Source organism: Aquarana catesbeiana, linkage group LG06 (genome assembly GCF_042186555.1).
Source record: "Aquarana catesbeiana isolate 2022-GZ linkage group LG06, ASM4218655v1, whole genome shotgun sequence".
Taxonomy (NCBI): domain Eukaryota; kingdom Metazoa; phylum Chordata; class Amphibia; order Anura; family Ranidae; genus Aquarana; species Aquarana catesbeiana.
The window spans coordinates 56,475,542-56,495,204 of record NC_133329.1 but is presented as its reverse complement, the minus strand read 5'-3'; the positions used below and the strand labels follow the sequence as shown (position 1 = coordinate 56,495,204).

Here is a 19,663-nt window from a genome sequence, read left to right as displayed (position 1 = left end):
TCCCCCAACTGCTAAGTCAGCTGATTCCAATTCTCTATCTATCCTCAATCATCTATCTGCTGACTTTGCCAAACCCATACACACTATACCCACCTCTTTAGTGCTCAGATTTATGAATGAATTCCCCAAAGCATGTAGTGCAAGGGCCTGCCTGGATACTTTTCAATGGTACTGTTTAAAGTTTTTGTAATAGCAGAATGTCCAAATGTCCTCAAATGTGTACAGTGTGTATTTATATCTTTGTATTATGACACTTCTTACCTGTCCAGTGGGCTGCCAATAGTGTAACTAAGGAGGGGCTGTTCCAAGTAATACCCATTATTTAGGCATTCATCTCTCAATGAAGTGAAGAGGGTTACCTGTCCAAGAGTTCCCCCCCTACAATGTTAGAAATGGCCCATGAGAGGGGGGGAGGGGGAATATGATAGGTGTACCTTATACTTTGGCGTTGTTAAATTCCCCTTAATAAATGCTATCTGGAGGTTGCCCCATAATGTTTGTGTATAATCTGCTTGCCATGTTTCTGTGAAAAAATAGTAATGTTTATTGTTTTTTCCTCAACAGTTTCCTTCCACGCCACAGGAATGGCAGACTGTGGCCTCCCACTTTGCCCAGCGGTGGGACTTTCCTAACTGCGGAGGGGCAATTGATGGGAAACACGTCCACATCGTCCCACCACCCAACTCGGGGTCGTACTATTATAATTACAAGGGGTTTAATAGTATAGTGATGTTGGCGGTGGTGTCGGCTAATTACGACTTCTTGTATGTGGACGTGGGGAAGAATGGCCGGATGTCCGATGGTGGAGTGATCGCCCAGACGGAGTTCTACAGGCGTCTCCAGAATGGCAGCTTGGACTTGCCAACTCCAGAGGACAATGTGGAAGGTCTCCCATTTGTGTTCGTTGCTGATGAAGCGTTTGCGCTGGGGGACCACCTGATGCTGCCATTCCCGATGAGGACCCTCACCCCGGAACAGAGGGTTTTTAATTACCGGCTGGCCAGAGCCCGAAGAGTGGTGGAGAACACATTTGGAATCCTGGCCAGCCGGTTCCGACTATTTCTGACACCCATCCATATGGCGGAGTATAAACAGAACCATATAATACTGGCGTGCTGTGTTCTCCATAATTTTTTAAGAAAACATTCTGCCAACTATGCTGGCTCAGTTGGGCCTGAGGCCGGAATCCTACATTCAACAACACTGACGGCGCTTGAAAGTGGCCGTCCTGGCTTGCCCTCCCTGAGTGCCCGTGATGTCCGGTTACGCTACCTGGAGTTCTTTGCGGGGGCTATCAATATGCCAGACAATATGTGAAGCCTTTTTCAAATAAAAAAAAAAAAGAAATTCTTTGTGGACATTTACTGCTTGTGTTTGTTTTAGCTGACCCTGACAGAAATGTGTGGAGTCCAGAAAATGTCGTGATTGTGTAAACTTATTATACAAAGCACTGTTGGCTGGTATTTCCTACATGCAAAAACACATTTCACTCCAAGTGCACTTGCAACTGCACTGAACCTGCACTTGTAGTGTAAAGTGGATTTGTCCTTAGGAAATAACCCCCATTTTTGCATAAAACAGCAATTACATCACCCCAAAAGTGTTGTAGTGTTGAGACAATAATCCACACATTCTTGAGTAAGCCACTTTTTTATACCTGCACAATCACATGTGCATTTACCAAAGGTTTTTAAAACAAACCAACATGTTTGTTGTATAACAATTTTTGCAGTAGCATTGTCAAAAATCGAAATATCCATTTCGGATAAAACAGGCCTGTGTAAAACCAACAAGAAAGCCAAAAAACTTGAACTTACAAAGTTCACATTAGGTAAAACCTGAAGGCTATATCAGACATCAGTATTTAGGAACTGGGTTTGATATAGCGTTCAGATGGGGGGAAATCACCCCTGGAAAAGCCAAATTTGGAAGATGCACACCAATTTACGAATGTCAACATGTGCTATCTGCCATCAGGGGGGATCAAGGGACGTGCTTTGGGGGAGCAAGCCCTTCCTCAATGCTACTTTATAATTGAGGAAGGGGTTGCACCCCCAAAACGCGTCCATTGATCTCCCGTGATGGCAGATAGCACATGTTGGCACACTGTATGCATCCTCCAAATTTGGCTTTTCAAAACATTGCAAAAAATTTTAAAAGATTGGACCACAATAAAACAAGTGATTTTGTGGGGTTTAAATTTGCCCCAAAACATCAATGATGTTATTATTTTTTTTAATCACATCATTGATTTTTTGCTGGATGTTTTGCAGTTCGGAATTACACCCCATGATCTCCCCGATCAGGATCTGGGCACTTTCAGAAGTAAAGCGTTCTCTATCCCTCACATCACGATCACCTAAAAAGAGATAAAGAAAAAAAAAAAGGTCTCAAAAATCTGCCACCATCCATCTCTTTTACCTGAGCCTGTGGTCGCAGACACTCACCTGTTGTGGTGCCAATCTCCACCACATCTTCTTCTTCCTCCTGCTCTTCTTCTTGGGTTTGGGGTATTTCACCTTCTTCCATAGGTGGGGGTCTGTGTTCTCCTGGGATGAGGGGTGTCCTCCGAGTCTTTTCTCCCCTATGTAAAACAAAAATGGTATAATTAGCACACAGATATTTGATGGCAGAACTAGAAATAGGAAACATTGCCTGGAAGTGGGGTACAATTGTCTATTTTAGCCGAGTTCCAAGATGTATATTTTTTATTGGCCTTTGTCAAGCTGCAATACTTTACCTGTTTGGTACAAGCTTCACAGATGTAGCCCCCCTATAGTATACACTGGAGCACCTGTGTGGCCCCCCTAATAAAAATGGTGTTCTGGGGTCCCACACTAGTGCTCCAGTGTCCAGATGTGAAAACAGCTGCTTAGTGTCCCTTCCTTACACACAATTTAGTTGGCATTTCATTCTAGTAACAAACCCATCTACACAAACAAATATTTGGCATCCAAGTAGGCCCAAAAAAATGTGTAAAAATGCATATAGCCTAAACAATGGTGTTCTAGAGGCCGAAAGAAAAATGTTTGATACTGAAATAAATGGCTTAATATTGTATAAAAAGCCTTCAATAATGATGATTTCTCGTGAGACGAATTTTGGAATTATTTCTGCTTGAGTCTGCTTAAATCAAACTGTGTGTTTTATTGTACACACATAAACTTGGAAAATACTTACAAAAATAGTACATTCATATTCAGAATTAGTATTGTTTCATATAGGAAAAAATGTTCAAATATAGTTCATTTGTTTCAAAGATCTGAAAAAAGTTCTTAAAGTCATTAGACCATGTGCTTCCCTTTGAATAAACTCTTCAAGATGGCCGATTAACTTCTTGTGTCCTGGAAGGAATTCTGTGTGCATAGGAGAGCTGTGTCTTGAATAGGTATATGTGGCTTGGAAGCAGAAGATGTGTGTGCAGAGGCAGAAGACTGGATTCCTTGTATCTATATGAACTCAGTCTTTCAAATTCGCGCCCAAACACAAATCCCTCCCATACACTCCCCTTTCTCCTCCTTCCTAAGAGTGGGGGCTAGAGTAGATATACAAGCCTCTTTAACATCTGTTTCACTTTAACCAACCCTCTAAACATGAAACAGGATATATATGAGAGAGCCTATAAGACCACTTAAAACATAAACGCATAAATCAAACAGAGTATTGGTTACATAGGAAGGTTTTCAACCCATACATATATTATTTACAAAATCCATCAAATTCTGACAGGGTCTTGACCTGCATTTTCAGTCAATGAGTCGTCATCTGGATATCACTAGCTCAAAGTCCTATCATTCACACAAATATGGAAAATGCATATTCTTTTTAATAAAGCCAATTAAAATTTAGATATTAAGAATATAACATTCCCCTCTGAAATATGAATAACAATCATATTTTATCCATTCATAACATACATGTCCCATTCATACTGACTTTGATCCAATAACTCCAAATGTATTTCCATCACCAACCGAGTCTGCAATACCAAAACCCATCTTTCTCTTAAGTTTATTTTGCAATAAATCATCTCCTTTCTTGATTTCATTTCTAATTCGATAATATAATTTTTTCATTCTAAACATCAAACATAACTGGAATATAATGAATAACATAATAATAATAAAAAGAATAACTATAGGATGTGATAAAATATTTCCTGCTGCTGAGGTTATTGAAGTTTTTCCCCAAATTGATACACTGTTACTGAATTTTTTCCACCAATTACTTCCTGAAAATTCTGACCATTGATGAGATATCTCTTGCAAATTACCTTGTTCATGTTTAAACAATATTTCTGCATTCTGAAGTTCCTTAGCCAAAGCTATCAATAAACCTTTATCCTTATGAATTACATTTGCCCATTCTTCCCAAGGAAATTCATCTATCTGAGATATATTATATTGTGTGGGAAGAGCACTTATATTTTTCATAAGCATATTTGTTAAATTTGTTCTAAACCCATTAATACTTATTGCTACAATGTCTCCTTCTATACAATACAAGCCTTGATTTAGGTTTTCTGTATTTGTACAAGAAGAGAAAAAAGTTTTAACCCTTTCTGTATCTGACATGATCTGGAAACAAACTTTCTTTTTATCTACACGAGTAATTAATTCAGAAATTGTTTCAACTTTTTCTATTCTTGCTGAACATAATGTATGATTATGATAACAAGAATGAAAAATACTTTTATCTTGATTAGGTAAACATATAACTTTAGACTGAAATTGTAAACATGATGACAAATCTAATTGTTCTAATTCAGAATTTTCATTGTTAAATGCAAAATCTGTATACTGTAATTTATAATACAATAATTGTGTATTGCTGACGAGTAATCCCAAGACAGTGATTGGAACCAAAATTTGTTCTTGTCCTGCTATTGGAATCATAGAAGAACTATAACAAACATCCTGTTTACATCCTATACATTTATTTACCCATAAATCTGTATGATTTATAGCATATACATATTCTCTGGGTAAATTCTGTAAAATGCCAGGAGGGGTTATTCCACTCTGAAATGCTTGTGCAATTATTTTAAAATTAGTGGAATATTCAGTCTGGATCTCTAAACATGCTCTGGCAATATGAGAATGTTGTTCACTTAACATTAAATCAAGAGTAATATTTTGAAGATGTAAAATAGATTGACCCATTATATTAGTTGTTTTAATAACCATATTTTCTAAAATTTCATTTAAATTTCTCTGTATTTTAATCCCGTTACTACCCACTAAACCAGCTGTCTCAAGATCAGACTTTAAAGTATTAATGTCCATACTATTAGTAATACTCCCAATTGTGCCAATCCCTCCTAAAATACCTTCAACAATACCACGCTTATTTCTGTTATGATTTCTATTATTAATTCCAAACCATCTTTCAATACCCAATTCCATATTAACCAAATGTCCTTGACATTGTGGAAACTTTGTAGAAATTTTCCATTCTGAAACATTAAAGTTCCACAATATAATGACAAACTTTCCCTCTCTCAAAAGAGTTCTGGATTGGAAATGGTTAATCTGAAATGGATTTGCTGAGACACTTTTCTTACCAACACATGGAGTTTTCCTAGGAGACCTTACAACAACACTTGCCTTCGCACATTTCATTGGATAATTTACTATTGATATGCAACATTCATATATACCAGTATCATTCAAAGATACTCTCATTTGTTGATAAACAAATGTATTATTGATCCAATTCACACTACCATAAATTCCTTTATGAATTATCATAGTAGAACTGTGAAGAAAACTTCCCAAAAATTCATCGTTCCTTTTCCAAGTTACCAATGAATCTTGAGGTACATATATTTTTGTTTTACATATCAAATGCAAACTATCATTATCTTCAAAAATGTTCAAAGATTGTTACCTTTTACAAATACTGACCAAAAACTCCTTCCCAATATATTACATTCAAAAGTTCCGGGTTCTGTTGTTTAACCTATAAGATCCCAGCATTTTAACAAAATTTGTTTTGGATTCTATTTTAACGTTTACCTCAACATTATTACTATGAATGAAATATAATTCTATACAGCAATCATATCCCTGTCCTACAAATACATATCCATAAAATTCTTCAGCTGTATTAATATCAACATATCTAGAATTATATTCTGTCATTTGTATTAAGATCAAACTCTTGTCCTCTGTATTAATATCAATGTCTTTATCACTTTTATCATCTATATTGATATCAGTGTCTAGATCTCTTTTGTCTCTGAATAATGTAATGATTTTGTTGTGTAATTCTTCAATCCTGTTAACTAACCTCTGCATAGCTGGAACAGTTTGTGATATATTTTACCACAGATAAAATTGTCACTAGGAAAAAGATGAATCCTGTGATGATGATAAATCTTCTCTCTTTAACACTTTCTTTTGTTGAACTGTCATCTTTCTTCTTTTTTAGAATCCATGATTCCTCCAGGTTAGTGAAATATAATTCATTCCTAGGAAAAATAAAAGCAGCATCATTTATCTCAGAATATTACATTTGTTATACCCACATTTTTATTTATCCATGCTTTTTCACTAAATTGAGAAATTCTTGAACTAGTACCATTGTCCCTTGAACATCCAAGATGTCAAATGGACCTTCCCAATTACTTTGCCATGGTCCACTTCTCCTGAACCTTTAATTCTGCCTGTGACGTGTATCTCACCATCTCTGGGTGTGACCTTACACATGGCAACTCTTTGATCACCATTTTCTTTCTGTATAAACTTATGCTAACAGCATCTAATTTTTGATTTAAATAAATCTTTCCATTCTTAATTATCAATCTTGATAAACCGTTTATCTTGAATAAAAGATAATTTTGGTTTTAATAATAAAATAACAAAATGTTACAAGAATAAGATATGTGTGTGTGGATATAACAGCAATTCTCATACTGTGTATATGTCTTGTGTATACTGGAGTGAATGTCTGTTGCAACATCTGCTGGAATGCATGTCTGACAAAAAACTCTGTTACAGGCATTCTACTCCCAAAAAAACATACCCCCTCCTTTTCTTATTCAGAAAGGTTCTTTTTTGTCTTGTAGTCCCACAGATGCAGACTCTCAATGAGTATTCCCCCCTCCTTTTTAAAAAAGTGGGTGTCACATCACTCTCAAATTCCTAAGGGTGGGGCTATGAGCTCTGTGAGTAACCATTTAACTTATACAATACAAGTTTCTTTAAACTTCTAAAACAAATACTACATATCAGTATATATACAAATTGTCTCTTAGTAATCTCCTAAACAAGGAATATTGTAAAATAAGAGATTATGATCTTTTAACTCAAACTTAAAAATGTGTGGAAGGACCATTTTTTTCATACAAGTAACTGCATGTAACACAATTCTGTTCAAATTGTCCTGTATCATCTATAACCAATACACTCTTATGCAAAAGGAGCACAAAATACCAAAAAGAAATATCCTTCCTGAATGACATTCAATACCTTTAAATAACATCCTAATATCCCTTCTCAAATCACAAGCATTGCAGTATAATACACTTCAGAGGGACACTAACTATCCTTGCTGTATACTGCCAACAATAGTTCATTGTGAAACAAGTGACAAAGTAAATTCTTCCTGTCAATAATTCAAATGAAGAATACTTTGTAACTGAAAAAACTGTACCTGCAAACTGTGAATGATATGATACATGAAATCTCTGTCCTATTGTTTTTCACAGTGTTATATGATACATAGTGATACCTTTCCTGTCTTAATGGACTATTTGTAGTTTGCAATCTTTGCATTTGGGTCTTAAAAGGGAAATTAGTTTGATTATTATGGCCTCTATACCTCAAATTACTACACCAGCGCACAGAATACACTTCATAGCGTCTTGGCATCGTTTTCGGATAATACAACCTCTTTTGTATATCATTATTATTAGCCATCACACAAAACCTAGCTATGTGACCCTCTCTTTTGCAAACTAAACATTTAAGAGTTGTTTTTTTTTTGCGTATACCTTTCTTTGAGTATATGGCGATGAAAATTTACATTTCTGTTGAATATTACTATTATTCAAATCAACAGACTTCACGCTTTCATTGTCTGAGGAAATATTAACCTCCTAAAATGACTCCACTGAGTCAACTCCAGAATCAGCATCATTATCCCTCGCCTCTGACTTTGTCACGTGTTCATAAGCTAAACACTGAGCATGTGCAGAAGACTGAGCTTGCAATAATTGCGTTTTAAGCAAACTTATAACATTCTCTTGTTCAATTTCTTTCTGAGTTAAAAAAGCAATACAACTTTCTTTTTCTTTAACCGATTCCAATAATGCATTCATTTTATGTTCTAATGCATCTTTTTCAATCATTAATTTTTCAATATGTAAATTCTCCTGTGTTTGTGCAATTTCTGTTACACTTTGCCTTTGTTTTCCTGGCATATCAAAAACCATTGCATTGAAGACTGTAATTAATTTCATCACATTGCTTAATTTTCTCTTAGATTTAGCTAATGAAAATCTAGTTTTATCAATTTCATTATTTGCCTGTAGGCATTGCTGAAACATAGATTTCCATAACTTAGCATCAGAAAAATGACTGGCTAAACCTTCAAATTCTAAATTACTTTCTTCAGCTAACACATTTATAAATTCCATATTTTGGTACTCACCGAATATAAAACTTTTCCGTTTTCCGCTGGACTCTAATTAAACCGTCTGTCAAGACTTCTGTATCCAAAATCCTCTGGTCTTCACACAATCATCAAAAACGTAAATCGAACGATTCTTCTAGGTTCTTTCAATAATTGCAAAGTTTTTTCCTGTTCCTCACTTTTTTCCCCTCTGTTCAACGGAATAAGTGGCAAAAACTTCTGACGATTGAAACTGGCTGGCGTCCGCCAATGAAATAAATGGCTTAATATTGTATAAAAAGCCTTCAATAATGATGATTTCTCGTGAGACGAATTTTGGAATTATTTCTGCTTGATTCAGCTTAAATCAAACTGTGTGTTTTATTGTACACACATAAACTTGGAAAATACTTACAAAAATAGTACATTCATATTCAGAATTAGTATTGTTTCATATAGGCAAAAAATGTTCAAATATAGTTCATTTGTTTCAAAGATCTGAAAAAAGTTCTTAAAGTCATTAGACCATGTGCTTCCCTTTGAATAAGCTCTTCAAGATGGCCGATTAACTTCTTGTGTCCTGGAAGGAATTCTGTGTGCATAGGAGAGCTGTGTCTTGAATAGGTATATGTGGCTTGGAAGCAGAAGATGTGTGTGCAGAGGCAGAAGACTGGATTCCTTGTGTCTATATGAACTCAGTCTTTCAAATTCGTGCCCAAACACAAATCCCTCCCATACACTCCCCTTTCTCCTCCTTCCTAAGAGCGGGGGCTAGAGTAGATATACAAGCCTCTTTAACATCTGTTTCACTTTAACCAACCCTCTAAACATGAAACAGGATATATGTGAGAGAGCCTATAAGACCACTTAAAACATAAACGCATAAATCAAACAGAGTATTGGTTACATAGGAAGATTTTCAACCCATACATATATTATTTATAAAATCCATCAAATTCTGACAGGGTCTTGACCTGCATTTTCAGTCAGTGAGTCGTCATCTGGATATCACTAGCTCAAAGTCCTATCATTCACACAAATATGGAAAATGCATATTCTTTTTAATAAAGCCAATTAAAATTTAGATATTAGGAATATAACAGATACGAACGAATAATGGGCCCATGAACATTAAAGTTGCCCTTTTAAACGTTACAATTAATAAAAGCATATGGAGCAGAACGAACGGAATAAAGACAGAAAGAATAGGAACACAGCACAACTACTTACTTTTTTGCAGCACTCTCCGGATCTTTCGGTACTGCTCTGGCTCTCTCAACTTCAGGCCCGACCACCGCTTCCTGAGCTGATCTTTAGATCTTCGTACCCTGAAATTCCTGTGAAGGCTTTTGATCACTTTAGCAATGATTTTGGCCTTTCGGATGTTGGGGTTGGGGTAAGGTCCATATTTTCCGTCATAGTCGGACTTCCTCATGATGTCGACCATTTCCAACATCTCCCCAAAGGACATATTTGTGGCCTTAAAACGTCTCCTTCTGGATCGGGACGTGTCCGGATCCGGGCTTTCCTCCTCCTCCTCCTCGTTGCTATAATTAGCACACACCTGCTCTAAATCTGCCATCATGCTCTTCACCCACTGCGCCGAACGAAAAGGGGCGGGGAATAGACTAGAAAGAACGTCAGGGGCGGGCGGAGTTACACGCATGCCCAGTGTGTATAAAGCGTAACACGCGTGCGTATTACGTACGATCTGTGAGCGGAGGAAGGAGCATTGGACGCGCTGATCGTAAGAACGAAGGTAAGAGACAAACTTGTGCCTATACTGCTTCTAGATTGAGGCCTATATTGTAACAAGATTAGGAGAGTTTTGTCTGACATTAGGCTTTGTCTTGTGTTGTGTCTTGCAGTGAACATGGATATCTTACTGAAAGACAATGACTTCATGTCAGTATTCATAGATATGCTAAGGGAGCTGCCCTGTCTGTGGGAGATTAAACACCCCCATTTCAAGAACCAAGCAAAGAGGAAGGCAGCACTGGAGCAATTGTGTGAAATTGTGAAGCAGGTGATTCCCCACGGCAGACATCACCTATTTAAAGATATTAATTGGTTGCCTGAGGAGCACATATCTAAGGGAGCGCAAGAAGGTCCAGGATTCACAGAGATCCGGAGCAGCAGATGACATCTATGTCCCCAGGATGTTGTACTACGACAGGCTGCACTTTCTGGCAGGCCAGACTGAACCCAGGCCATCCCTCTCAAGTCTTCCTTCCACGCTTCCTTCCCCCCGGCTGAGGCTTCTGACGCCCAACCTGGGCCTTCCAGGCCACATGTGGAGGAGCCCAGATTGAGCCAGGTATAGCATTCCTCTAAATATTTCTGCTTGTCCAATCAATGATGTTAACTAGATGTTAGTTGGGAGTAGTAATTTATGATTGTGATTGATGAAGCAAAAACTAAAACCATGTCCCTTTTTCATACACAGGGAAGTCTCAGCCAGGAGGTGGCCGGGCCGAGCCGGCTGGCTGATCTTCAGGTCCCTCCACCCCCCCTGAAAAGAGAAAGTGGCAGTAGGAGGAGTGCCCTAGAGGAGGCTGCTATAGGATTCTTTTGGAGGGCTACAGAGGTCCTGGGAGCACCCCACACCATGGAGGAGAACATTGCTGCCTTCATTGCATATAAAATGCAGAGGATGGAGGAGGGCCAAAAAGCCATGTGTGAGGCCCTCATATCGGAGGCTCTGGAGAAAGGTATGAGGGGCCAAATTACACCTCAGACACACCTTTGGGATGGTCCTCCTCCTCCTCCTGCCGGTCCTCCTCCTCCTCCTCCCTCTCCTCCAGGTCCCCCCAGTCCTCCTCCAGGTCCCCCCAGTCCTCCTCCTCCTCCAGGTCCTACTCCTCCTCCTGCCACATCTCCAACTGCACAGCCACAGCCCGGAAGGAAGTGTGGAAGGAAGACCAGACAGTGATTGCCCTGGGTTCAGTCTGGTCGGCCAAAAAATGCAGCCTCTTGTGGTACCACAGCCTGGGAACATAGATGTCATCTGCTGCTTTCCAGATCTCTGCGAATCCCGGACCAGACTGCCCTCCCTTAGATATGGACTCCTCAGGCCACCAATTTTGATGTTGAAGAATTGATGTCTGCCGTGGGGGTCACAGGCTTCACTAATTTCTCCTGTTGATCCAGTGTTGCCTTCCTCTTTGTTTGGTTCTGAGCCCTTAATAAATGATTTTTGTTTTGAATTCTACTCTCCTATATGTTTTACTTCAAAAAAGACAGTTGGTTTATGAGGATTCAGGTACATTTCAAATATACAATGTGAAATGAACAAGGGACACCAACACCAAACAATCTCCTGGAGATTAAATAATAAAAGATATCAATGGTGTTGGGGTAACTTGACACACAAAACACACACAAAAATATTCTGGAGTAAAAATAAAAATAACATTGAACAAAGATCAGCCTTGGAAAAAATCCAAACATTAAAGAAAAAAAAGGCTGAAAATACAAAAAAAAAAAAAAAAATTTCAGATGTGACAACTAATAACAATATATTCAGGGAATCCCACTAAAAAAACACAAATAAAAGTTTGTGAGAAGTGTGTGTGAATATGAGCAGCAAAACTACTTAATTCTTGTCACATTATAAAGAAGAAGAGAGTGCGCTGTATTAAACCATTTTGAACATTGCAGCGTGACGAAAGTGCTGTATCCATTGCGAACGCTAAGTTTACCAGAATGAGCTGTCCCGTCTCGGAATTTCTTCTGAGCATGCGTGGCACTTTGTGCGTCGGAACAGGCCACACACGGTCGGAATTGACGCGATCGGATTTTGTTGTCGGAAAATTTTATCTCCTGCTGTCCAACTTTGTGTGTCGGAAAATCCGATGGAAAATGTCCGATGGCGCCCCCACACACGGTCGAATTTCCGACAACACGCTCCGATCGGACATTGTCCATCGGAAAATCCGACCGTGTCTACGGGGCATAACAGCGCAGCACCAACATTACATCACATTCCCATTTAGTAATAGCTACTTAACAAGCTTCTTTAGACACAGCGGAATATTTAAAAGCTTTAATATTTCATTATAAGGGAACGCTGGAAAGGTAGAAAGTAAAAAAAAAGCCAAGAGTCTGGCTGGCTGGTTGGTTTGGTTGGCTCTCCTCAGTTCTTGAGGTCACTTGGAGCCATCTTTATAGTAGTAGCAGCCGGGTTGGCTGCCCCAGTGGAAGCCGATGCTGGTCAGGACTGAGGTGGTATATCGCCCACTAATGTAGCGTAGTACAGTCCCCTCGAACAGTGGAAAATCGTTGAAGCTTGTGCCTGATGGTTGCCCAAATTTAAATATTCTTCCACGGCTTGTCACGAAGACCAGCTCATTTACATAGCATGCAACTTTCCCTGATACCTGAGTGATGTTTTCACCACGGTACAGCAGGACCTCAAAAAGAGTACCGGAGGAGCTTCCATAATAAGGTGCCCAGATGCCACCATATTGGAGCTGGATCCTGGAGAAAAACGATATAAAGAGATGAGAAGAAAGACTAAGCAGTATTATAATTTTTCCAATGCCGCGTACACACGGGCGGACTTTTCAATGGACTAGGTCCGGTGGACTTTGACGGACTTTACGACGGACTTTACGACGGACTTTCGAATGAACGGACTTGCCTACACACGATCAACCAAAGTCCGACGGATTCGTACGTGATGATGTACAGCCGGACTAAAATAAGGAAGTTCACAGCCAGTAGCCAATAGCTGCCCTAGTGTTGGGTTTTTGTCCGTCGGACTAGCATACAGACGAGCTGACTTTTTGACCGGACTCGAGTCTGTCGGAAAGATTTGAAACATGTTTCATTTCTAGGTCCATCGAACTTTTGGGGAAAGAAAGTCCGCTGGAGCCCACACACGATCGAATTATCCAACGGAGTCTGGTCCGCCGGATCAAGTCTGCCGTAAAGTCCGCTCGTGTGTACGCCGTATAAGGGTTGTGATGTAAGGCTGAAATCAGAGCCCTCTGTGTTAAAGCGGTGTTCCAGCCTTTTTTTTTTTTTTTCAGCAACTACAAAAACATTATAGCTGCTGACTTTTAAGGGCACTTTCCTGTCCAGCGAGCCCGTGATGTCAGCCCCCTGAGGCCAATCTGTCCATCGGATCGGGTGCCGGCGCCACCATCCAAAATAAGGGAAACAGGCAGTGGAGCCTTGCGGCTTCACTGCCCGTTTCCTAATGCGCATGCGCAAGTCGCGCGGCGCTTTGTGAATGGCCCTGTCGTCTTCTGGGACACACACATGTCCAAGAAGACAATGGGGCAGCTCGCCGAAGGGGAGGAAGTAACCGAACAGCTCCGCGGAATAGGCAGATTAGGAAGACTGCCTAGCAACAGGCGTTTCTGGTAAGTAAAAAAATTGTTTTTTTTCAAATTTTTTTTATAGATTTTTTTGGAGAATGTTAATGTAATTTTTTATTCTAGGGTGGACGTCCGCTTTAAGTCCATGCATGCTCAGTAATGTATCTTACAAGTATGTCACTCACAGAGATCACAGTACTCCCCCTGACAATGCCTTCATCTGCTTTTCTCTCCAGGAGGTTGGCGCTATTTTTGTACAAGCATTATCCAGGGTCACTATCTACTTCCTGGAGATGATGGCCAGTGATGGCCGCTCCATTAGGGCCGCAGGGGCGCCGCCCCCTAATCCATGCGCTCAGCCCCTAATCTACATGCAGGGCACTGGATACATGGATTTCAAAGGGTTTTTTTTTTTAAGCACATGATTAGAGCTTGAGGCTCTAATTGGCTTCAAAAAAGTTGTGCGACATTAGCAAATTAATATTCGCTAACATTTTACTGCTTCTCCTCCCAGCAAATCAGGAAGCAGGTCCTGAGACCCGATTGACCGTGAGTCTTAGGACTTCCAGCCAATTGGGTCTCAGGACCCACTTACTGCTCTGCAATGGCCCAGGCTCTTCCCTCAGTAAGCTGGAGCGCGGAGCAGCATCGGCCTCCTAAGGTAAGGCCACTGATCGCTGATGTCCGTCTCCCACGTGTGTGGGGGGCAGGTTTGTTTGCCGCCTCCACCCAAAATATTGAGCACCAGCCACCACTGATGCTGGCTCAGAGAGGACACAATCATGTTAATCCTGGTGAATGTGCAGTTCTTGGCTGTGTTCACAAATGTCTCATACACATCACCCCCTGCTGTAATTTCTCACCTTATCGCTTGCTACAAAGTTACAATGTTGCAGTATGATCACTGGGAGAGAGGAGACTGAGGAAATGCTACCTCCTGCCTGCAATACACTAATGACCTCAGCTGAGCCTAGGCAATTTACGTTACAGATTTGTACATGAAATGTGCTGAAGATGTTGATGTGATAGAAAAGAGATAGTGTGAAGTCCTTACCCAAGTACATGGCTGGGGTTCTCCCTGACGTGAATGCCTGTTATTTGCCCGTTCAGTTGATCCGAAGAGTAGGAGAAGATAGTACCTCCACCAGCTCCAAACTCCCCAGTGTAGGAAGAGAGCCGCGACTGAACTACAAGGGTGAAAAAAATGGAGAGCAATCAAACAGGAAGGTGTCTCCTACTGGAAATGTGTATATTGCATGTGAGTATACATATAGTGTACAGAGAGATTGCTGTGAAAGCAACTTAAAATAGGCACGTCTTAACAAAATGAGTGTGGTTTTAATCAAATATGTTGATATTTGAGGTTGGAGATTTAGGGGATATGTAAACAATTAAAACTAAGCACATCATGAAGAGATGCATAAGGAAAGCTGACCTGCTAGAATCGGTCCACCAATTCTAGTGTTTGGTGGTTGCTGGAGAGTAAAACACTTGATAGTTTCCTCGGGGGGGGACTTAGCTGGTGACTTCCTGGCTCTGTACCCTTACCATGCTCATTATGAGGGGTTCCCACCATCCCTGCAATAAGTCCCCATGCTTACACACCTGCTGTGCCTATTATAAGGGGTTCCTACCATCCATGTGCTGAGTCCCTGGGTCTGTACACCTGCTGTGCCCATTGTGAGGGGTTCCCACCATCCATGTGCTGAGTCCCTGGGTCTGCACACCTGCCGTGCCCATTATCAGGGGTTCCCACCATCCCTGTGCTGAGTTCCCGGGTCTGTACACCTGCTGTGCCTATTATGAGGGGTTTCCACCAACCCTGTGCTGAGTTCCTGGGTCTGCACACCTGCCGTGCCCATTATGAGGGTTTCCCACCATCCCTGTGCTGAGTTCCTGGGTCTGTACACCTGCTGTGCCCATTATGAGGGGTTTCCACCAACCCTGTGCTGAGTTCCTGGGTCTGTACACCTGCTGCGCCCATTATGAGAGGTTCCCACCATCCCTGTGCTGAGTTCCCAGGTCTGTATACCTGATGTGCCCATTATGAGGGGTTCCCACCATCCCTGTGCTGAGTTCCCAGGTCTGTACACCTGCCATGCCCATTATGAGGGGTTCCCACCATCCCTGTGTTGAGGTCCTGGCTTTGTACACCTGCTGTGCCCATTATGAGGGGTTACTACCATCCCTGTGATGAGGTCCCGGGTCTGTACACCTGCTGTGCCTATTATGGGGATTCTCACCATCCCTGCTGGATTTTTGGTTAATTTCTATAATGTGGAGAGCGGCTATTTCATTCAAATAGGGACAGGTGAGTATGAGACTAAGAAGGGGAGAGGGCTACCTTACCAAGGGTCCAGCTACATTTTTAAACAAATAAAGTGGATGGTGGCTCTGTCTCCTGGTTAACATTACCAGTCTTCTGATTTAATTTGTTGCTTGGGGTGACCCTTTAATTTATTTTCGATTGATTTAAATTAAATAATTTATGAATTATTATTATATTCCTCTATCCTTGGGTTCTGTTTGAGGTGGAAGGGGAACTTGTTTGATGTGGTTCTTCTGGGTACACCATCTGCATGGAGTTTGTACATTGTTTATTTGTAATTAGCTCCTTACAAATATTTCTGCTTCCTCCCACAATCCAAACACCCCCTAGTAGAATAATTGGCACCTGACCACACTGATTCCAAACAGGGCGAATGGTTCTATGTACCTTGTGAAGCGATGGCTAATAATATGTCAGCACTAGATAAATAGTTGAAATAAATTATCATCGCCAATCATCATTAATCAATCATGAACATCAATCATCATCTACTAGTACAATAGATTTATAGGGTGCTGTAATAACTCATACTCACTTTTTGATGCTGCTGTGGAGCCCAGCGAGAAGCACACACACAGGATGGTCAGCATCTTGTCTTTTTTCAGTTATCACCTAGAAGTTATGTGTTATAGTAATACAAATTACTGTAAACCAAAACCATAATTCATACAATACAGACCTTCATTGGGACTACCACCTCTGACACCCCAAAGGCAGGATAGCACCTCCAGAGCCAGGGGCGGGCTAGCCCTTCACCCCAGGGCTGAGTCCATGGTAAAGGAGTTTATTGGTATAAAGATTACAAAAAATTTTATCCAACAAATGATAAATTTCATAATTCATACCCCAGCAGAAATCTTAGAGGACGAAACGTGTCAGATCTGTTTGTTTTACCCTAACCATTACCTATTGCGCTATCCAGCCCATTTTGAGCCTAATTTTTACTGCCCAGTTTTTATCATTTGTTGGATAAAATTTTTTGTAATCTTTATACCAATCAACTCCTTAATGCTTCAAACGGATTTACACTATGTGGAAGTTTTTCTTTTGTTCCTTGCCCCTTCATGTGGATGGTCGTTGATGAGGTGGTATCTGGCTGATGATCGAAGCTGGTTCGAAAGGACACCTGGGTCCGGTCCAACCCACTCAGGGACACACCATCTGGTGATTTTTTTCTGCTCCTTCTAGCCAAGTCTACCGGCAGGATCCAAATCCGAACAACTCTACTGTTTGATCTACTACACCGTTTCACAGTACAAGCCTTTCTGACTCACCGCCAACGGCCTGTGAGTCCACCCTGTCTGGTAAGGACATTTTATGTTTACCTGCCTGAGATTATATTGTCATGTTGAGAGAAGATCTTACCCCACATGCAGAGATGTTCCTAACAGTCCCTGTTTAACACATATGAGGACCGGGAGCACCTACAGTGCCACACAGACACCGTGACCAACTCATTCTGCAGTGACGGACACTAATATTTCATATATTTATTTGTCTGATACACTCAGGGATTTGGGACTACATAATGAGTCTGATAGACACATACTGTTGAATTTACCTATACTACATCTATGTGTGTTATTCATAATATATTCATTTTGATCCAGTTTTTAGGTCATTTAATTATTTGGGTCACTTCAGTCACAATAGATTCACTGTATCACGATTGATTATTATGAGTTATATGTAGTTTATTCTTCAATACTCCTTATATTTATTTTTCACTAGTTATTTACTTTTCATTGTTTCTGAGGAGATACCTCTGTATTTATACTTTTTGAGAATATCACGGGTTCAACATTAGGGTAACAACCCCCCCTTTTATATTATCACTACATACTGTGTTTTGTTGCTTTTTCACTAATACCTTACTAGCGCCACACTTTGTTGTTCCTTATATATTCACAATAGTCAGATTGTTGTGTTGGCGGCTTCATTTCTTCCCCCCTCTCAATGAGAGTTGGCGCAACATTTCCCACACATATTCCTACAATATATTTTTTACTAGTAATGGTGGTGATCTGCGATTTTTAGCAAGACTGCGACATTGCGGCGGACAGATCGGACACTTTTGACACATTTTTGGGACCATTGACATTTATACAGCGATCAGTGCCATAAAAATGCACTGATTACAGTGTAAATGTAACTGGCAAATGTAAACATATGTGTCAGCACACGTCCCTCACTCCAAAACAATCGAGTATTAATCTGCATGTTTACCCCCTAAGCATATATCCCCCCCTCCCAATTCCACCTCCCTACTGAAATTCCCTCTTTCCCAGCACAAATCTTTGCCCCCCCCAGCTCAAATCCTCTCTCTCCCCATATGCCCCCAGCATAAATCCCTCCCCAAAAAGAACATTTTTTCCCCCTCCTAGTACAAATCCTCTACCCCTCAAATGTCCTCCCTGAGCACAAATCCTCTCCCCCCTCCCATTCCAAATCCCCTCCAGCACAAATTCCTTTCCCTATCTATCCTAGCACACGTCCCTCCCTCCCAAAGTTCCCCTCCTAGCACAAATAATCCCTGATAGCACAAATCCCCCCCAAAAAAAATAAAATTCCCCTTCTAGCACAAATCCCCTCCCCCCTCTACTATATCATGTTTTCTGGCACAAACCCCCAAAATTACCACTCCTAGAACAATTCTTACCCCCTGCTCCTCCCCCCAAATTCCTCCTTGCAACACAAATCCCATTCCCCAGTCTCCTTGCAGTACCTCACATGATACCACAGTGCCCAGGGCAGCTTCCCCTCCTGCCCACCCCTTGTCCCAGCCCTGGCATCAGGATTTTATCAGGACAATCCATGACTCGTTTCCGGTTTGGCTTGAAGTCTCACGTCTCTTTCTGCAACAAAGTTCTTTACAAGATGTCTATTTTGAAAGGGTGATCATTGCTTTTGATAATTATTGTGGATTTGTTTTTATTAATTGCTTTTAAATTGTATTAATAAGAGAAGATTGTTCATTTAAAGGGACAATACACTCTATGTATGTATTCTTAACTATGAAAAGTCTCATATGTTGCTCTTAGCCTCCTCAATTTCCTTCTCTTTTGCTGCTGTGATCTGACTTCCTGTTAGAAGGTGACTACATTGGTGACTACGTTGGTTCTTCATGGTCCCACTGTATTTAGGAACATAGCCACCCTCTCTTGCTCCCTCCTTGCTCTTGTTCCCTCCTTAGACTATAACCTCCTATATGTTCTCCATTGGCCATTGTGGAAACTTCAAGATCTGTATCTTTATAATAGAACCGTGCGTAGGCTACATTGGACATTTGCTGTCAGAATTTCCGACAACAAATGTTTGAGAGCTGGATCTCAAGTTTTCCAACAACAGAATTTGTTGTTGGAAGTTCCAAGCGTATGTATCCAATTCCGAGGCA

The 19,663-nt window shown here is 40.6% G+C and overlaps 1 protein-coding gene across 1 annotated transcript; it reads right to left on the bottom strand.

Annotated features, from left to right (window-relative positions):
* Positions 1-12,755: 12,755 nt before the first annotated feature.
* On the bottom strand, positions 12,756-16,859 carry LOC141147587 (zymogen granule membrane protein 16-like). Its single transcript, XM_073634814.1, has 3 exons — positions 16,805-16,859; positions 14,995-15,127; positions 12,756-13,095 (listed from the first exon to the last, which is right to left on the bottom strand). The coding sequence occupies exons 1-3, from the start codon at positions 16,857-16,859 to the stop codon at positions 12,765-12,767; spliced, it is 519 nt and encodes a 172-aa protein (XP_073490915.1). The 3' UTR covers positions 12,756-12,764.
* Positions 16,860-19,663: the final 2,804 nt, after the last annotated feature.